Source organism: Bos javanicus, chromosome 26, assembly GCF_032452875.1.
Source record: "Bos javanicus breed banteng chromosome 26, ARS-OSU_banteng_1.0, whole genome shotgun sequence".
Lineage (NCBI taxonomy): Eukaryota > Metazoa > Chordata > Mammalia > Artiodactyla > Bovidae > Bos > Bos javanicus.
Window position 1 is genome coordinate 39,296,799 of NC_083893.1, and position 19,501 is coordinate 39,316,299.

The 19,501-nt window shown below is 39.4% G+C and overlaps 1 protein-coding gene across 3 annotated transcripts in view; it reads left to right on the forward strand.

Annotated features, from left to right (window-relative positions):
• INPP5F (inositol polyphosphate-5-phosphatase F) overlaps positions 1-19,501 on the forward strand; it is a 94,147-nt gene that overhangs the window by 31,391 nt on the left and 43,255 nt on the right. For all 3 annotated transcript variants that reach the window (XM_061403653.1, XM_061403651.1, XM_061403652.1), the window contains exon 3: positions 16,354-16,490. In XM_061403653.1, the coding sequence (XP_061259637.1) occupies positions 16,354-16,490 (137 nt within the window). The remainder of the gene's footprint in view (positions 1-16,353; positions 16,491-19,501) is intronic.

Sequence of the window (19,501 nt, forward strand, 5' to 3'; positions counted from 1 at the left end):
AGTAGGCATTCAGTAGATGCTGGCTATTATTATTATTTTTTCCTTAGTTTTAAAGGTAAAACATATCACTAGAGAACACTTAAGTTCTGAATGTATAATTTTGCATAAATGTTAAACTTAGACTGTTTTTTCCAGTAACACTAATTTTTACTGAAACTAATGATACTAACATGTCACTAAAAGACGACATGGTGGGGATTATAAAAGCAGTGTTTTTAGAAGTGAAATATTAGTAGCATTAATGAAGGTTATATTTTATAAGTTGTGTGCCCATTTAGAAAAATGTGTGGTAGAAAAGAGTTTAGAAGTATTATTTGGTTGTGGAATCCTTTGCTGATAATTGCCCTTCCTTTTATAGCAAGCTCTGCCCCTCAAATGGTTCTATTAACCCTGGTGCCTAGAAAGCAAACTATTTGGGATAGTTGGCCTTTCTTCAGTTTGGAAGGTCTCTTCCCCCAGACATTTGCAGGCAGGTAGACTTTCAGCCAGGGTCTAATGAGTCTATCTTTGACAGCCTGAAAGTGTCTGACTCTGCTTTGATCGGTTGGGCTTTATTAGGATGAGGAACAGAAAGTCGAAGGAACATGTAATGTGCTAAATAGATGAAGGAAAGGTAAAGCTCCATGAAAAATCATTGTCTTCTATTCCTTGTAGTGTCCAGGAGAAAGTCAGAATGATAGTCAGCTCTTACCACAGTTGTAACGACACATGAATTTTTTGTTTTCTTCTTTTCTGTTTGTCTTCTTCTTCCCTCTCTAGAGGATAAGCTCCAAAACAGGGGCTGTGTTTGTTGTGCTCACTGCTGTATCCCCCTGTCCAGTGGCTTTTCAAAAATATTCAGTACAGAATATTAATATTTAACAGATATTTACAGAGTGCCTGTTGTATGCTGGGGGCTACAGGGTGAACAAAATGCAAAGCTTCCAGGAGCATAGAGTCAAATCCAAGAGCTAGACATTAATTGCCTGATCAGAGTTTTATCATTAAACTTAAGCTTCTGAAGAAGACAAATGTGGGATATTGTGAAGCACGTAGCAGAGGGGCGTGACTGGTGGGGATGGGGTTCCTGGATGGAAGGCATCCCTGAGGAAGTGATGTCTCAGCTGAGGCCTGAAATATGTTTTCTCAGTTACAGGGATCTTTTTGCACACGGCTTACTCTGCCAACAACTGCTCTCCTCTCACTTTCCCCACCCTGACCCTGTCCAAATTACCCTACTGAAATAGTTCTGACTTCAACTCAGACATCACCTCTGTAGGAATGCCCTCCATCCAGGAGATAGTATATCATCACACAGATAACCTTGAAAAGATGGCGTACATGCTAAGTCGCTTCAGTCATGTCCGACTCTGTGTGACTCTATGGAGTGTAGCCTGCCAGACCCCTCTGTCCATGGGATTCTCCAGGCAAGAATACTGGAGTGGGTTTCTATGCCCTTCTCCAAGGGGTTTTCCAAACCCAGAAATCGAACCGGCCTCTCTTATGTATCCTACACAAGCGACACCTGGGAAACCCCCAAGATGGCTGAGGCTGGAGGTTTTAAATGTATTACAAAAGCTCTTTAAAATATACAGTAGTCCTCCCCCTGCCACACCCGAGCCTGTAGTTTCCCTTTCTGAAGTTTCAGTTACCTGTGGTCAGCCATGGTCCAAAAATATTAAATGGGAAATTCCAGAAATAAACAATTCACGAGTTGTAAATTGCATGGTGTTCTGAGTGGTGTGATATCTCTGTGCCCTCTGGCCTGGGATATGAGTCATCCTTTTGTCCAGCGTATCCACACAGTATGTTTCCAGCCCATTTAGTCACATAATTGGTTCAGTTATCAGATTGGCTGTTGGTATCATAGTGCTGTATTCAAGTAACACTTATTTTACTTAGTAATGACCCCAGTGTTCAAGAAAGAATGTGTATATAAGGTTTGGTTCTATCTGCAGTTTCAGGCATCTGCTGAGAATCCTGGAATGTATCCCCTGTGGGTATGTGTCCTGAAGACTGTGCATGCATGGGTGCTAATTTGCTTTAGTCGTGTCTGACTCTTTGTGACCCCATGGACTGGAACCCGCCAGGCTCCTCTGTTCATGGTATTCTCCAGACAAGAATACTGGAGTGGGTTGCCATTTCCTCCTTCAAGGTATCTTCCCGACCTAGGGATCAAACCTGTGTCTCTTAGGTCTCCTGCATTGGCAGGTGGGTTCTTTACCACTAGCTCCACGAGGATAAGCTTGTTAGGGTATGAAATATCTGACTATAAAATGCAAATATATCCACTGTGTATTCAGAACTAGTTTGAAGAGAGAATTGTCAGGAATCCTGATTTATTTAGCAATAGGGGCTCTTCATTTAGTAGTTAGGAGAATTACTACTCCTAGTATTGAATAGCAACAGACACAATTCACTCAAGTCTCTCCCATTCATTAAAATAGTAGCACCATCTGCTTCTCCACTTTTAAAGTGGTGAGGATATCGAGATCCTTAAAATGGCACAATGTATTATGTATATGATTTTAAAAGTGTGATTTTGGTCCCTTGCTGTCTGTGGGGACTTTGCTGGGACACTCAATGATATGAAATATTTTTATACCTACAGTGTGAATGAATGGAATTTCACTAGCATTGCTTTCATACTTTCCTAAAAAGCCATTAGAAAGGCCCACCCCTCAGGGGCACTAGAGAAAAGGGAAGAGAGGCCTGGCAGGGCCCCTGCTTGAGGCCTGCTTCTTGGGCACAGCCTTTAGATAGTACTGGTGTTTAAATATGAGTTTCATAGTCTGTGTACAATTGCATTGTGGGAGAAGATTGTTTTATTGTCTACTGATGACTCATAGAAACATGTAAGGATTGTGATAATGGTTGCACAACTATAAATTCATTAAAATCATTGGCTTGTTTATATTTAAAATGAGTGAATTTTATGGTATATAAATTATATCTCAATAAAGCCACTGAAAATATTTGTCAGAATACTTTTTTGTATCCTTTTGTCACTACTTCTGATTTTATCTTATTTTAATAATCTACCTTTTGATACCTTAAAGGTGACTTTTTTCAAAAGGTCAGTTTTCATTCCAGTCCCAAAGAAAGGCAATGCCAAAGAATGCTCAAACTACTGCACAATTGCACTCATCTCACATGCTAGTAAAGTAATGCTCAAAATTATCCAAGCCAGGCTTCAGGAATACATGAACCGTGAACTTCCAGATGTTCAAGCTGGTTTTAGAAAAGGCAGAGGAACCGGAGATCAAATTGCCAACATCTGCTGGATCATCAAAAAGGCAAGAGAGTTCCAGAAAAACATCTATTTCTGCTTTATTGACTATGCCAAAGCCTTTGACTGTGTGGATCACAATAAACTGTGGAAAATTCTGAAAGAGATGGGAATACCAGACCACCTGACCTGCCTCTTGAGAAATTTGTATGCAGGTCAGGAAGCAACAGTTAGAACTGGACATGGAACAATAGACTGGTTCCAAATAGGAATAGGAGTACGTCAAGTCTGCATATTGTCACCCTGCTTATTTAACTTATATGCAGAGTACATCATGAGAAACGTTGGGCTGGAAGAAGCACAAGGTGGAATCAAGATTGGCGGGAGAAATATCAATAACCTCAGATATGCAGATAACACCACCCTTATGGCAGAAAGTGAAGAGGAACTAAAGAGCCTTTTGATGAAAGTGAAAGAGGAGACTGAAAAAATTGGCTTAAAGCTCAGCATTCAGAAAACGAAGATCATGGCATCCGGTCCCATCACTTCATGGGAAATAGATGGGGAAACAGTGGAAACAGTGTCAGACTTTATTTTTCTGGGCTCCAAAATCACTGCAGATGGTGACTGCAGCCATGAAATTAAAAGATGCTTACTCCTTGGAAGGAAAGTTATGACCAACCTAGATAGCATATTCAAAAGCGGAAACGTTACTTTGCCAACAAAGGTCCGTCTAGTCAAGGCTATGGTTTTTCCAGTGGTCATGTATGGATGTGAGAGTTGGACTGTGAAAAAAGCTGAGTGCCGAAGAATTGATGCTTTTGAACTATGGTGCTGGAGAAGACTCTTGAGAGTCCCTTAGACTGCAAGGAGATCCAACCAGTCCATTCTAAAGGAGACCAGTCCTGGGTGTTCATTGAAAGGACTAGTGCTGAGGCTGAAACTCCAATATGTTGGCCACCTCATGCGAAGGGTTGACTCATTGGAAAAGACCCTGATGCTGGAGGGATTGAGGGCAGGAGGAGAAGGGGACGACAGAGGATGAGATGGCTGGATGGCATCACCGACTCAATGCACATGAGTTTGGGGGAACTCCGGGAGTTTGTGATGGACAGGGAGGCCTGGCGTGCTGCGATTCATGGGGTCGCAAAGAGTCGGGCAACTGAGTAACTGAACTGAACTGAGCAACTGAACTGAACTGAAAGTTGCTTTGAGGGAAGAATCTTAAAGATTAACAGTATTATTTGTCATATAACATTTCTACCAGATAATCTAAAGTGTAATTGAAAAAGTCATTTTATATTCAGTTTTTCATTCATGGCTTCCCTTGTGGCTCAGCTGGTAAAGAATCTGCCTGCAATATGGGAGACCTGGGTTTGATCCCTGGGTTGGAAAGATGCCCTGGAGAAGGGAAAGGCTACCCACTCTAGTATTCTGGCCTGGAGAATCCCATGGACTGTATAGTCCATGGGATCACAAACAGTTGGACACGACTGAGCAACTTTGATTCATGAGGGTCTCAGAACTCATGAATTTTGGAGGTAAGATTCATGTTGGTTACTAGGTTCCTGGTTAACCCTTAAAAGATTCTTTCACTGTAGTTTAGCTGATCTATTCAGTTAATAGCTTTGGGTCTTGGAAGCAGGTGGGCTAAGCGGCGAGGGGCTCCTTTCTTTGGCATCTTTTGGTTACTCTTTTTTGCTTCTGTCTTCCTTTTACTCTCTCCCCAGGTACCTAAGTGCTGAGTGACCCTTCCCTCCTCTCTTTGCTCCCCTCTGTCTGCTCCATTACTTTATGCTTCAGAATTTCCCATCACCTCCCTTGTCCCTGATCTGTGCTCCAGTCTCCTTGGTGTGGATGGTTCCACCTCCCTGGTAGGAGCAGTGCTTGAATGAGACACATGAAGGTGACCCACGGTTCTGAGCTTTCCCAAGGGCATCAGACAAGCATGCTGCTTAGTTCTGAGCATATCTCTAACTGACAGATTTTTATATCCTCAGGCAGAGAGATACGTTAGAGGTAGGCCAGCTTGCCTCTTCTGTTTGTCATTCTGCTGTCCAGTAATAAATGAATTTGTTCTTAAACTCCAGTTGTTTTCTCAGTGATTTCTATGGCAGTGATATTAAAAGTTCCTAACTCCATAAAGAGAAGAATCTTGTAAAGGTAAGAGTGACTGAGTGTATGTATGGGCCACCTATAAAGGTGTTTCCTGTATTTATATTATTTCCTCCTTTATATTCTTATTAAGGTTTTTATCTTACTGAACATTTTATCTTCCTGAACATTTTGAAATGATTACAATCAAATTATTATCAGGTCTAATTGTGTTTTAAAAAGGATATTTTTGATTAAAAAAAAAACCCTCACTTACTTATATCTGGCCAGTATCAGCCATCCAGGGCAGAAAATGAAGGTTATTCATCTAATTGACTTTGACTTGGCTGTCAGGTTTGTTACAGCCTGTGGGCTTGTGTTCCTTCAAGCAGAGAGGCCTGTAACCTCCAGCCTCACAGCATACTTGTGTCACTCCTCAAAACAGTGGTTTATCTTCATGATGATAAACCTTCACCATAAATAACCCCAATTATATTTAGTATGCTGGGGTTTAATAGGTAAGAAAGTATGTAATACATTAACGTTTTAAATATGTAAAGAAACATCTTACTTAGAACTTTAGCAAGAGAAAGACACAGTTATATGGAAAATGTACTCTTGTAATAGAAACTCATTTTGCCCATTGATACTTAGACTTTTGTAGTTTCCTAGGACTGTTATAGATAGAAAAGCTTTTATATATATTTTTTTTGTGTGTAATAAAGTTTTATTAAAGTATAAAGGAGATAGAGAAAGCTTTTGACATAGACATCAGAAGGGGGCAGAAAGAGTACCCCAGCCTTTATATTTTTATAGATTATAATAGATTAATTTTATGGCAGGTCATTATTAGGGATTTTGTTATTAGGCTGAGTTTGAATTCGTAGGTTAAGCTGAGTATGCTTCTGATTGCACCATTTGGTACCTTTGAAAGGGACCCTAATAAATGTACCTCATGTCCCAGACACTCTCCTTATGAGTCACTGTCGGTTTTCTGTATGTGCAGACTTAGGACACTTTAGTAGGCAATAGAGCAATCAATTAAGAAACACTGAGTAGCTACTATGTTTGGAAGATGAACAAATTAATGACTGACTCTGGTCACTGAGAATATTAGAAGCCCAATATGATGTACTTTTAACTACAGATATCTGACAGTGGAAAAAAACAGCATTGTTGTGTGGTAGTATTACTTGTATTTCTACTTACTTGATGTACGATGGTGTATGATGGTCCTTGAAATATAGTCAAAGGAATATACTACTTTATTTCTGTTCCTATTAGGAAAAGTATTTTTCTTGATGTAGTTTTTTAAAAATAGAAAGGGCCTTAAATAGAAAGCAAAAGATTAAACATACCGTGAATCCATATCTTTTAGTAGAAATTTAAATTCATGCGGTTTAGTTGCTCAGTCACGTCCGACTCTTTGTGACCCCATGGATTGTAGCCTGCCAGGCTCCTCTGTCCATAGAATTCTCCGGGCAAGAATAGAGTGGATAGCCATTCCCTTCTCTAAGGGACCTTCCTGGTGCACGGATCGAACCCAGGTCTCCTGCATTGCAGGCAGATTCTTTGCCATCTGAGCATAAACTTACATAAAATCTATAGACTTATGGTTATATTCATTTAAAAGTACTAAATGGCCAATTAATAGCTTATGCAATAGGTATCAATGAAACAGATTTTATGCACACAGTGGACTGAATTTAAATTCCTACCAAAGATTTATTTAAAAAAAAGAAAAGGCAGGATCCTTCAAATTGGAACATAATTTATCTTGAGATAAGCCATGGTGGCTCAGTAGTAAAGAATTGACTTGCCAATGCAGAAGATGCAGGTTCAACCCCTGGGTCAGGAATATCCCCTGCAGAAGAAGACGGCAACCCACTCCTGTTTTCTTGCCTGGGAAATCCCATAGACAGAAGAGCCTGGCAGGCTACAGTCCATGAGGTCACAAAAGAGTCGGAAATGACTTAGTGACTAAACAACAACAACAAAGCCATTAGGATATTACCCAATGATTAGATTCTCTTAGAATGCATAGTGTGTTACTGTGCTATATAACAGATCATTTAAAGATACTTGGTACATTTTAAAAAATGAGATCAAGAGAAACTAGTCAGAGATTGTTTCTTACAGTCACAATATCAAGAAATACTTTGAACTGCAAGAGGAAAAAATATGAAGAAAACCACACTTGAGCATCTCATAGCAAAACTGATAAAAGCTGAAGTCAAAACATCCTAAAGCAGCCAAAGAAAAGCTACACATTAAATTCAATGGTATTCAATAAAGCTTTGGTAGGAACAGTGGAAGCCAGAAGACAGTGGAATGATACCTTCAAAGTGCCTGTCTAGAATTTTATACCTTCAAAAATTAAGGAAAAAAAGACATTTTGAGCCAAACAAACTGAATTTGTCACCACCAGTACCTGCACTAAAATAAATACTAAGGAGTTCTTCAGGTAAAAGGGAAATGATTCCAGATAGGAGTGTGGAAATGTTGGAAGGAACAGAAAATAATGGAAAGAGTAAATGTTGGTAAATTTAAACAAAGTTAGCTTTATATGAGGCTTAAAATTAACACAGAATGAAAACACACAACAATAATAGGTCTTTTCCCTGTCCAGGAACTGGCAAAAGAACTTATTTACATTAGGTTTTTGTAAGTTAGGGCTCATGTTATCAGACCCTGCAATATAACCAGTAATAGAATAATAAAAGATTATAAAAAACTAATAAAGGGAAGAAATGGAATAATAATTTTAACACTCAGTCCAAAAGAAGACAAGGAAAGAAAGTATATAGAACAGGTGAAGAAATGGTAAGACAGTAGAATGATTCTTAAATATTTTAACAATTATATTATATATAAATGGACTCGTTTAGTCACTAAGTCAAGTCTGACTCTGTGATTCCATGGAGTGTTGCCCGCCAAGCTCCTCTGTCCATGAGATTTCCCAGGCAAGATTACACCTGCTTTGGCAGGCAGGTTCTTTACCTCTGAGCCACCAGGGAAGCCCATGAATGGATTTAGTAGTTTAAAAGCAAAGCTTTTCATAATAGAAAAATAAAATTCATCTATAAGCTACTTTTAAGACAAATACCTTAAGTATATGTATAGAGAAAGGCCAAAAGTAAAAGGATAGAAAAAAGAGAAACCAAGCAAATGCTAACCTACTGAAAACTGATGTGCTCATAATAATATCAAAACAGACTTTAAGGCAAGAAGTGTAAACAGATATACATTTCAAAAACAGCCAAAGTTCAAGTCACCAGAAAGATAAAGCAGTGTTAAATTTGTAAACACCTAAGCCTTAAAGTATAAAAGGAGCAGTGAGTCATTTGGCTTAAATTTATTAGTTCGGAGTGTCAACTTGAAATGGCAGAGAAACACATAAGTATTCTTATTGTCAGCTTGACACAGAAGAAGGGAAAAGTGAGCCAACTGTAATTGCCTTTCCTAATTCTCTTTTTCCTTCACAGCAGCACATTTCCATCCTCTGATTCGTCTGGTTCGAATGCAGACTCTAAGCTCTTCAGAGGCATAATCTGCAGAAGCTCTTCAAGAAGTTACATATTGGTTATTGAATATTATGTTAGGACTTTGGAGTATGTAGTAAATAAATGTTAGTAATTTGGCATGTGGATATAATTGTAAATTCTTTTGTGTATAAGCTGGCTTGAAACCCAACATTAAAAAATATTAAGGTCATGGCATCTGGTCCCATCACTTTATAGCAAACTGAAGGGGAAAAATTGGAAGCAGTGACAGATTTTATTTTCTTGGGCTTCACGGTGACTGCAGCCATGAAATTAAAAGGCTCTTGTTCCTTGGAAGGAAAGCTGGACAGCGTATTAAAAAGCAGATACATCACTTTGCCAACAAAGGTCCATATAGACAAAGCTATGGTTTTTTCCAGTAGTTGTGTGTGGCTATGAGCATTGGACCATAAAGAAGGCTGAGTACCGAAGAAATGTTATTTTTGAATTGTCTTAAAAATCCTGCTGAACCGGTCAAATCAGAAACAGTCTTGGAAAAAGGCGAGCCAGAAGGAAAAAAAAAAAAATCAGAAAAATAAAATTATTTTCACACAGATACTTTACTCACTTCAAGTGTCTGGCACAGAGAATATGTATTGTGTATGTATTTCTGTCAGTAGGAGCTCTTTTAATTGAACCTCACTTAAGATTAACCAGCATTCCTCACTGCCTCTGTGGAATATATTGGTAGATGTGTTGGATGCTCTGAAGGCTGGTGGAGACTGGGTAGGAAGCCCTGTCTTCTGGTAGATTATGGGTTGTGTTTATTTCCATACCTGTTCATACTTGTTTTACTTGATACTGTAATTACATAACTAAATAATCCCATCAACTGTAAATACAAAAGGAATGACTTCCTGTTTCTATGAAGACTAAATTGAATGCTTTGAAAAGATTAGATAAAGCTGTGTTGCATTAAAAAAAAAAATGCTAGGGGCTCATTCTCAAAGAACATAGGATTTTATTTCCTGGACTAGGGACTGAACTATGGCCCTTGTAATGGAAGCTCAGAGTTCTAACCACTAGACTGCTGGGAAATTCCCTAAATTATGCATGTTTAAAAAGTCATTGGTGGTACTTTCTCAGTGGTCCAGGGGTTGAGTCCATCTTCCAATGCAGGGGATGTGGGTTTGATCCTTGGTCAGGGAACTAATATCCCACATGCTGAGGAGTGACTGAGCCCTTGAGCTGAGACTACTGAGCCTGCACACTGCAACTAAGATCCAGTGCAACCATAAATAAGTAAATATTTTTTAAAAGTCGTTGTTAAGCTCAAGTAGGATTGGAAGGACTAATGCCAGCAGTGGTAACCAGTTGTTCTTTCTCTGCTAGTCTTCTTATATGAGAGAACTCATAAAATGGGGTTTGGATTAGATTTAAAGAATTTCCATGGAATGGGGAACAGTGGTGAAAGGGAATATTAATTTTATATGTAATGTTTACATTTTTAAACATGTGGAATGTATTCCTTTATTTTCTGTATGATTAACATTAATAAAAATAAAGGATTGCTAGACATGCATTGTTGGATCAAATGCTTTTCTATTGATGCATGTCAGTAGAATGGATAGCCATGTTGAGAAATATTAAATGCAGTACTTAGAGGTGAGGTGGTGAGTAGGGAGAAAAGATTTTCATACGGTGGTGGTTTAGTCACTAAGTTGTGTCTGACTCTTGCAACCCCATGGACTGTAGCCTGCCAGGCTCTTCTGTCCATGGTATTCTCCAGACAAGAATACTGGAGTGGGTTGCCATTTCCTTCTCCAGGGGATCTTCCTGACCCAGAAATCGAACCCAGGTCTCCTGCCTTGCAGGCAGTTGATTTATCGACTGAGCTATGAGGGAAGCCCCTAATTTTAATTTTAGAAAAAAAGGTTTTTTTGGATAAAAATCTTTCTCCTGCGATTGCTTACCCTAATTAACTGAGTCAGTTATTGTATATGGCAAGCAATTGAATCTTTTCCAGGACTATTGTTTTACTTGCCCTAACTGGTCATGCTTTTCAAGATAATCACTTCCTAGTTAGTTTTCTTATCTGGCTGGGAAAGTCACATTTTTTGTCTTTTTTTTTTTTTTTAAGGAGTCAGGGTTGCAAAATTGACCTTTATCCCCATTGTAATATATTTTAAAAGTTGAGGAAATATCTTTATACCAAAAGACCTTGCTAGAATAAATTACCTTTGACCCTTGTTTATACTACATAGCCAGATTTCAGTGTGATGGCTTTAATTAAGCCAAGTTTCTTTTTCTGGTGGGTGATATAAATTAATGCAGTAACCTGCTTTGGTGCCTTTAAAAGCTTCATTTCAAAATTGTGCTTGACTGGATATACAGTGCTAAACAATAGTAATGCTATACTTTTGCATTTTTCTTAGCTTAAAATTCAAACTAGAGAAAATATATTTGGACCATTTAACCCTGTAACTAACACTCACTTTTGCTGGATTTCCAGGCTTCTATGTGTTTACTGTTGTGTTTGTTTCACCTACGGCAAAATAGTTACAGGAATACTCCTTCTCCAGGGGAACTTCCCAACCCAGGGATCAAACCCGGGTCTCCCTCATTGCAGGCAGACGCTTTAACCTCTGAGCCACCAGGAAGCCCCTAACAGGAATACAGATTGCTGTTATTTCCCAAGAGGTTTTTTGTTTTGCTTTGTTTTCTAGAATCAACCTAGAAATATCTTAGTTTCCAATTCAAGTTTTACATTTTCTTTCCATTTTGATAATTTTACTTGTTTCTTTAAACACTATTTCAAGTACCTAAATCTCTGTGTTTGGTAGAAAATATACTTTTTAGTTTATTCACTGTTCTAGTAAGTAAGACTCCTAGCAAGTTTTTTTGTTCTTTAGAAGCTTTTTTTAAATTGAGATAAAATTCACACACCATAAAATTCACTCTTTTAACATTACAATTCACTGGGTTTTAGTATCATCGTAAGGTTGTATTATCCTACCATCACTGCTATGTAACTCCAGTGTATTTTCATCATTCCAAGTTACTTAGATTATAACTAGTATGTATCAGTTTTCTTGTCTATCTTTTAGTTTTTTTGTTTTGATCAGTGTGTGAGACTGAAAACAGTAAGGCAGGAAACTATAGTGAAAGACTTATGAGACATTAACCCAGTTCAATTTGTAGAGCTGGTTCCAAGTCAACTACAAAAAGGTGTTTTTATCCATCATCTCCATATTCCCAGCATCTAAATTATTTCAAAGCAGGTTCCAGGTAGATACATTTGTCTGCAGATACTTCAGTATGTATTTCAACACCAGTTATTGACATACCATACTTTCCCCCTCTTTATCATTGTTAACTTAGATGCCCATTTTCACATGGGCCTCTGTCTGTTTTCTTTTCTAGTACTCATTTGTCCATTCCTATACCAGTACCACATTGTTTTATTTACCATAGCTTTGTAGTATGTTTTGCTGCCTGGTAAACATTAACTCCTATGCAGAGTACATCATGAGAAATGCTGGGCTGGAAGAAGCACAAGCTGGAATCAAGATTGCAGGGAGAAATGTCAATAACCTCAGATATGCAGATGACACCACCCTTATGGCAGAAAGTGAAGAGGAACTAAAAAGCCTCTTGATGAAAATGAAAGAGGAGAGTGAAAAGGTTGGCTTAAAGCTCAACATTCAGAAAACGAAGATCATGGCATCTGGTCCCATCACTTCATGGGAAATAGATGGGGAAACAGTGGAAACAGTGTCAGACTTTATTTTGGGGGCTTCAAAACCACTACAGATGGTGACTGCAGCCATGAAATTAAAAGACACTTACTCCTTGAAAAGAAAGTTATGACCAACCTAGATAGCATATTGAAAAGCAGAGACATTACTTTGCCAACAAAGGTCCATCTAGTTAAGACTTTGGTTTTTCCAGTGATCATCTATGGATGTGAGAGTTGGACTGTGAAGAAGCCTGAGCGCCGAGGAATTGATGCTTTTGAACTCTGGTGTTGGAGAAGACTCTTGAGAGTCCCTTAGACTGCAAGGAGATCCAACCAGTCCATTCTAAAGGAGATCAGCCCTGGGATTTCTTTGGAAGGACTGATGCTAAAGCTGAAACTCCAGTACTTTGGCCACCTCATGCGAAGAGTTGACTCATTGGAAAAGACTCTGATGCTGGGAGGGCTTGGGGGCAGGAGGAGAAGGGGACGACAGAGGATGAGATGGCTGGATGGCATCGCTGACTTGATGGATGTGAGTCTGGGTGAACTCCGGGAGTTGGTGATGGACAGGGAGGCCTGGCGTGCTGCGATTCATGGGGTCGCAAAGAGTTGGACACGACTGAGCGACTGAACTGAACTGACATAGTGGAGCTAAAATTTGAGTCTGAGTTCTGACGTCTAAGTCAGAACACATTGAGGCTTTTCTGAAAAGGGAAACTATTGTTCACAAATTTTGTTCCTTGTTGTTTGAGATCATTTACATTGTATTTTCTCAGTTTTAATCTTCATTATAACCCCTCAGGTATTTTGAACTTAAGTCTGTAATGTTTTAAGTGATTTTAAGTTTGTAAGTTGAATTTCAGTATTGACAATACCAGCATTTTCGTGTAAAAAGCGTGCTTTTTGTTTTCCCAAGTGAGTCTATGTATGGGGTAAAACCTCTGTGTTTGAAATTTGGTATTTTTGGTACTATGCCATTAGATGGCATATGAGAAAGACATTTATCACATTTGATTATGCACATTGTGTTTTTGTCATTGCTGTAATTTTTTAAAATTGCAGTTCATAATGTTAATAAGAAGACAAGAAGGCATAAACTAGGAAGAGGGCTTCCTAATGTTGGCTTGTCTTATCCTCTGCCAACACTCTAAATTGTTCCATGTAAAATAAAAGTTATTCTTGTAAGGTTAAGAGATTTGTGGTAAGGGCTTCCTTTTACTCAGCTGACTGCATTAACATTCAAGTGTTCTGTGCATTATGTGCTTTATTATGTGTTAGGTTTACTGTGTGTTAAATGCTTGGTAACCTTAATCCGTGCCTGACGTACTTCCCAGCACATGGTGGGTCCTTGGTTAAAGTTTAATGATCGTGAATAATGAAATGACTTATAAAAGCCTTGAAACTTTGGAGTGAATTTCCACTCTACTTTATAAAGACTTATGAAACATTTCCAAACTCTTGTATTTATGAAATGTTTAATGCACATCTCCAAAGCACTATGCCTAAAATGAAAGTGGATTAGTATTTGGGAGAAAAATGGAAGAAATTAAAATACTGTATCTTTTTAAAAAATATTTTTTCATAAGCACAATATATATCCACCATGTTGTTTTTCTATAATAAATTTCTGAAACATTGTTTCAATAGTTTTGGGTGTTTTTTTTTTGGTAGTAATTAGGTAGTATTTTTAAAGGGTATAGTCTCAGAATGAAAAATTGCTTTTACATGCTGGCTTTCATAGACTGTTTCTTATTTAAATAAAAACCTTTTGTGAAAAGTAGAAATTCAGATTGAAAAGATAACTGTTGGGCCTCTAGGCATTTTCTTTCCTTTCTTTCTTATATTTATTAAGTATTTCTTTGTTTTATACCCCTCTCCCACTTACATCAATATGTTTACTTATTTGCTCAGTCCTAGTGTGCACATGAAGTAGTTCTGGAATTGCTAACCCATACTTTTCTGACAAATAACTTGCTTCAGTTCAGTTCAGTTCAGTCGATCAGTCGTGTCCGACTCTTTGCGACCCCATGAATCGCAGCACGCCAGGCCTCCCTGTCCATCACCAACTCCCAGAGTTCACTCAGACTCAGGTCCATCGAGTCTGGATTGATGCCATCCAGCCATCTCATCCTCTGTCGTCCCCTTCTCCTCCTGCCCCCAATCCCTCCCAGCATCAGAGTCTTTTCCAATGAGTCAACTCTTCTTATGAGGTGGCCAAAGTACTGGAGTTTCAGCTTTAGCATCATTCCTTCCAAAGAAATCCCAGGGCTGATCTCCTTCAGAATGGACTGGTTGGATCTCCTTGCAGTCCAAGGGATTCTCAAGAGTCTTCTCCAACACCACAGTTCAAAAGCATCAATAATTTGCTTACCAGAGTACAATATTATATACAGTTCTTTTTGTCTTTATCTCTACAAAATACTGTTTTCCAAAGTTACTTAATTTTTTTCTTCCTTGTCTCCTACATAGGTTACATTTTCCATTTGTAACAGAGTTGGGTTACATTTCATCTTGGGTTCATTTCATATTCTGATTAATTTGAACCATTTATTTTTGAGGAGATGTAAAACATTATCGTGGTTCAGAGTCAGAAGTATGTCAAAGGGTGTACTTGGAGAGCTGTCAGTTCCAGTCCCTTTTATCTCATTCCTGTTTTCTCTTCCTTCCATCTCATTTCCACCTACCCCTTGTTAGGTAACCAACCTTGTTAATTTCTAATTTATCTCTCCTCTCTTTTTCTATACAAATGAGCAAATATGTTTTTCTCTCTCTTTTTTTTTTCCCAGAAAGGGTAGTGTACTCTAGCTACTCCATTGTGCTTTGATTTAATACTATATCTTATTATATTAATAATAAAGATATTAATACATGAATAATATATCCAGTTTATCCCCTTATCAGTTTCTAGAATGCTTTGAATTCTTTTTAAGAGCTAATTCTTTATAGTACTCTGTTCCATAGATGTGCCATAGTTTGTTCAACCATTCTTTGTTGAAGAATGGGGCATTCTTTGTTGAAGAATTTGGGCATTCAAGTTGTTTCCAGTAGTTTGCAGTTAGACTGCTGCAGTGAATAGATTTGAGTGTATATATTTTTGTTTAGTTGAGATGTATTTTCAGGGTAAATTCACAAGCGTGGGATTGCTGGGTAAAACAGTAAGTGGGTATGTTTTAATGTTAGTTATAGTAAAATTAACATCTGAAAAAGTTGTATCTCTTTGTGTTCTCACAAGCGCTATGAGGGTGCCTGGTTCCTACAGCCTTGTCAGAATGTGCTGTCCTAACAATACTTTTTTATTTTCCCCAAGCTGATGGGTGAGAATGGTATTAAAACATTTTAATTTACATCTCCATTGAACATCTTTTCATAGGTTTTAGGGCCATTTTTCTGTCTTTGTTGTGCTCTTTACCAAAGGACTGTGGGCTTCCCTGGTGGCTCAGTTGGTAAAGAATCGGCCTGCAATGCAGGAGATCCCGGTTTGACTCCTGGGTTGTGAAGATCCACTGGAGAAGGGATAGGCTACTCACTCCAGTGTTCTTTGGCTTCCCTGGTGGTTCAGCTGGTAAAGAATCCACCTGCAATGCGGGAGACCTGGGTTTGATCCCTGGGTTGGGAAGATGCCCTGGAGAAGGGAAAGGCTACCCACTCCAGTATTGTGGCCTGGAGAATTCCTGCATCTGGAGGATCACAGATGGACACGACTGAGCCACTTGGACTTTCACTTTCACCAAAGGACTGTACTGTTTGCATACTGTGTTACTCAGCTTCAGCTTGCTAGGACAGCAGTACTTTATAGAAACCAGATACTCAATATGCCTTTTCTCTTTCAGATCTTCCGTGGTGGCTTATTTTAATTCGGCAGAAAGCCTTGGTGGGCAAACTTCCAGGAGACCATGAAGTCTGTAAAGTAACCAAAATTGCTGTACTATCACTTTCTGAAATGGAACCTCAGGATCTTGAGCTAGAGGTAAGGTGAAGTTTCAGGAAATTTCATGGCAACTTGATATGGGTGTAATGGCAACCATGAGGATTTGATTTAATAGACCAGAATCATAGAGTTCTAGCGCTGGGTATCTTTAGAGTAATTGAGTCCTGTGTTTTCAGACTTTGGTGTGGAACCTTTGTTTTAAAATCTATGAAAGCCAGTAAGTTAAGATGCATAGAAGCAGAGTTGCACTGGTTGAGGTGGTGATGGGGGAAGAGCTTCTCCTTGGGGCCCTTCCTACTTTGCCTTTGCTGGAAACCCACCTCTGCTTCTGGGGACTCCTGTGTGTGTTAGGCACGCAGTTGTGTCTGACTCTTTGCAACACCATGGACTGAAGCCCACTGGACTCCTCTGTCCATGGGATTCTCCAGTCAAGAATACTGGAGTGGGTTGCCATTTCCTTTTCCAGGGGATCTTCCCGACCCAGGGATCGAACTCAGGTCTCTCGCATTGCAGGCAGATTCTTGACTGTCTGAGTCACTATAGCACAATTTGAAAACTGATTTAGGGTGAGGAGAGTCAGGAGGTTAGATTTAACTTCTACTGTACCTTCTTTTGGAGAAGGCAATGGCACCCCACTCCAGTACTCTTGCTTGGAAAATCCCACGGACGGAGGAGCCTGTTAGGCTGCAGTCCATGGGGTCACTAAGAGTCAGACACGACTGAGTGACTTCACTTTCACTTTTCACTTTCATGCATTGGAGAAGGAAATGGCAGCCCACTCCAGTGTTCTTGCCTGGAGAATCCCAGGGACGGGGGAGCCTGGTGGGCTGCCATCTATGGGTTCGCACAGAGTCAGACACAACTGAAGTGACTTAGCATAGTATCTTCTTTTATCTATATGTCTTGAAATTTTTCTAAAGCTATATTTCTCTTGTAATTTTTTTTCTTAAAGCTGGGTTTTTTTTTTTTTTTTTAAGAAAAAAAAAACAAAAAAAAAACTCTGACCTATTAGACTTTCATTTTCTAAAAGGAAACCAGGCCCACAAGTTGCGTAAGTTAGGGCCAAGATAATGAGATTGCCCGGGGCCAGTGTTTGTCTCCACACTGGCAGAAATAACCCCTGAAAGCACTTGTATCATGCCTACTGTCAGTGTGGGGATGTGGCATCTAGGGGTGTCATCACACTGTCATAGCCCTGGCCTAATTTGATCACTGTGTGGTGTACCAGACAGGCCCTGAGGGTTAAATGGATAATCACATTTCATCCGTTGGGCCATCCTGTGAAGTAGGCATTGTTAGAATCCATGTTGCACAGGTGAAGAGAGAAGGCTTGGCAAGGATTAACCACACAGCTGGCTCGTGGTGCATCCAGACCTGGACTTAGGCCGTCTGTTCTTGGATCCCTCTGCTGGGCTTGCCTCCCTGTTACCTGAACCGCAGGTAACAGGTAGCATAGTGTCCCCTGCCCCACAACTCAGTATGTGTTTTCTAGGCTGAATGTTGGGGAAGGAAATTGAGGCACAGGGTTAAATTATTTAAAAAAATACATACAGGCATATCTTGGAGATACTATGAGTTTGGTTCCAGACCATTGCAATAAAGCAAATAATTATAATAACATGACTTTTTTGGTTTTTCAGTGCATATACGAGATATGTATATATTACACTATAGTCTGTTAAGTGTACAAGAGCATTATGCCTAAAAAAAAAAAATACCTTAATTTAAAAATACTACTGCTAAGATACTAAATGTGTGCTTAGTCACTCAGTCATGTCTGACTGTTTGTGATCCCATGAACTACAGCCTGCCAGGCTCCTCTGTCCATGGGGATTCTCCAGGCAAGAATACTGGAGTGGGTTGCCATGCCCTCCTTCAAGGAATCTTCCCAACCCAGGGATTGAACCCACGTCTCCCACATTGTACACGGATTCTTTACCATCTGAGCTACCAGAGAAGCCCTCACCACCATCTGAGTTTTCAGGGAGTTAGTCTTTTCACAGTAATATCAAAGATCACCATAACAAATATGATGATAATGAGAAAGTTTGAAATCTTGTGGGAAATTACCAAAATGGGAGACGCATGAAGTGACCAAATGCTGCTGGAAAAACAGTACCAGTAAACCTGTTCATTGTGATTGCCACAAACCTCTTTTTTTTTTCTCTTAAAAAGCATCTGTAAAGCACAATAAAACAGGGTATGCGGTAACAATATAGTAATTTTTGTGCTTCAGATCTTTCTGGAAGTTTGACAGTCTAACAGACCAGTATTAAAATGAATTTAGGAGGACACTGATACTCTGTTATAGGAATAAAAAAAAAAGATTCAAGTACTTATTTCCTTTGATTGGTACTAGAGATAGAATACTATTTAGTATTGCTGATCCTCAGACAAGTAACTTTGGTGGCAGTTGGGCCTGTTAAAAACAAGTGTTTTGCAGTTTTTGTTTTCATTTTATTTTAGCAAAGAGCAGACTAAAAAAATTTTATCCATTGATTAAGCCAGTAAACTTGTGTCTTTTGGATGACTGCAGACAAATTGAAAGATCAGCCTGGCTTCTGTCACCAGTCTTGGCCTTGAGTGTGAGCACTCCTTGAGTAGCGTGCTGGTTTGAGCAGTAAGCTGGGGGCCTGGACAGTTAGAGCAGAGACCAGCTCCTCAGCACCTTGGTCACCTGTTAGTCATCAGTTTGCACATCTGGCACCCCCAATTCTGGGGAAATGAACTATCCTCACCCAGAGGCCTGCATAGGATGCCTAGTGGACTTTTCAGGAAGATGCTCTTCGTGGCCATCAGTCTGTATCATTTGAGATTGTTGTTGTTCAGTCACTAAGTCATGTCCGACTCTTTGCAGTCCCATGGACTGCAGCTCACCAGACTTTGCTGTCCTTCACCATCTCCCAGGGTTTGTTCAAACTCATGTCTGTTGAATCAGTGATGCTACCTAACCATCTCATCCTCTGCCACCCCCCCTCTCCTTTTGCTTCCAGTCTTTCCCAGAATCAGGGTTTTTTCCAGTGAATTGGGTCTTCGCATCAGGTGGCCAA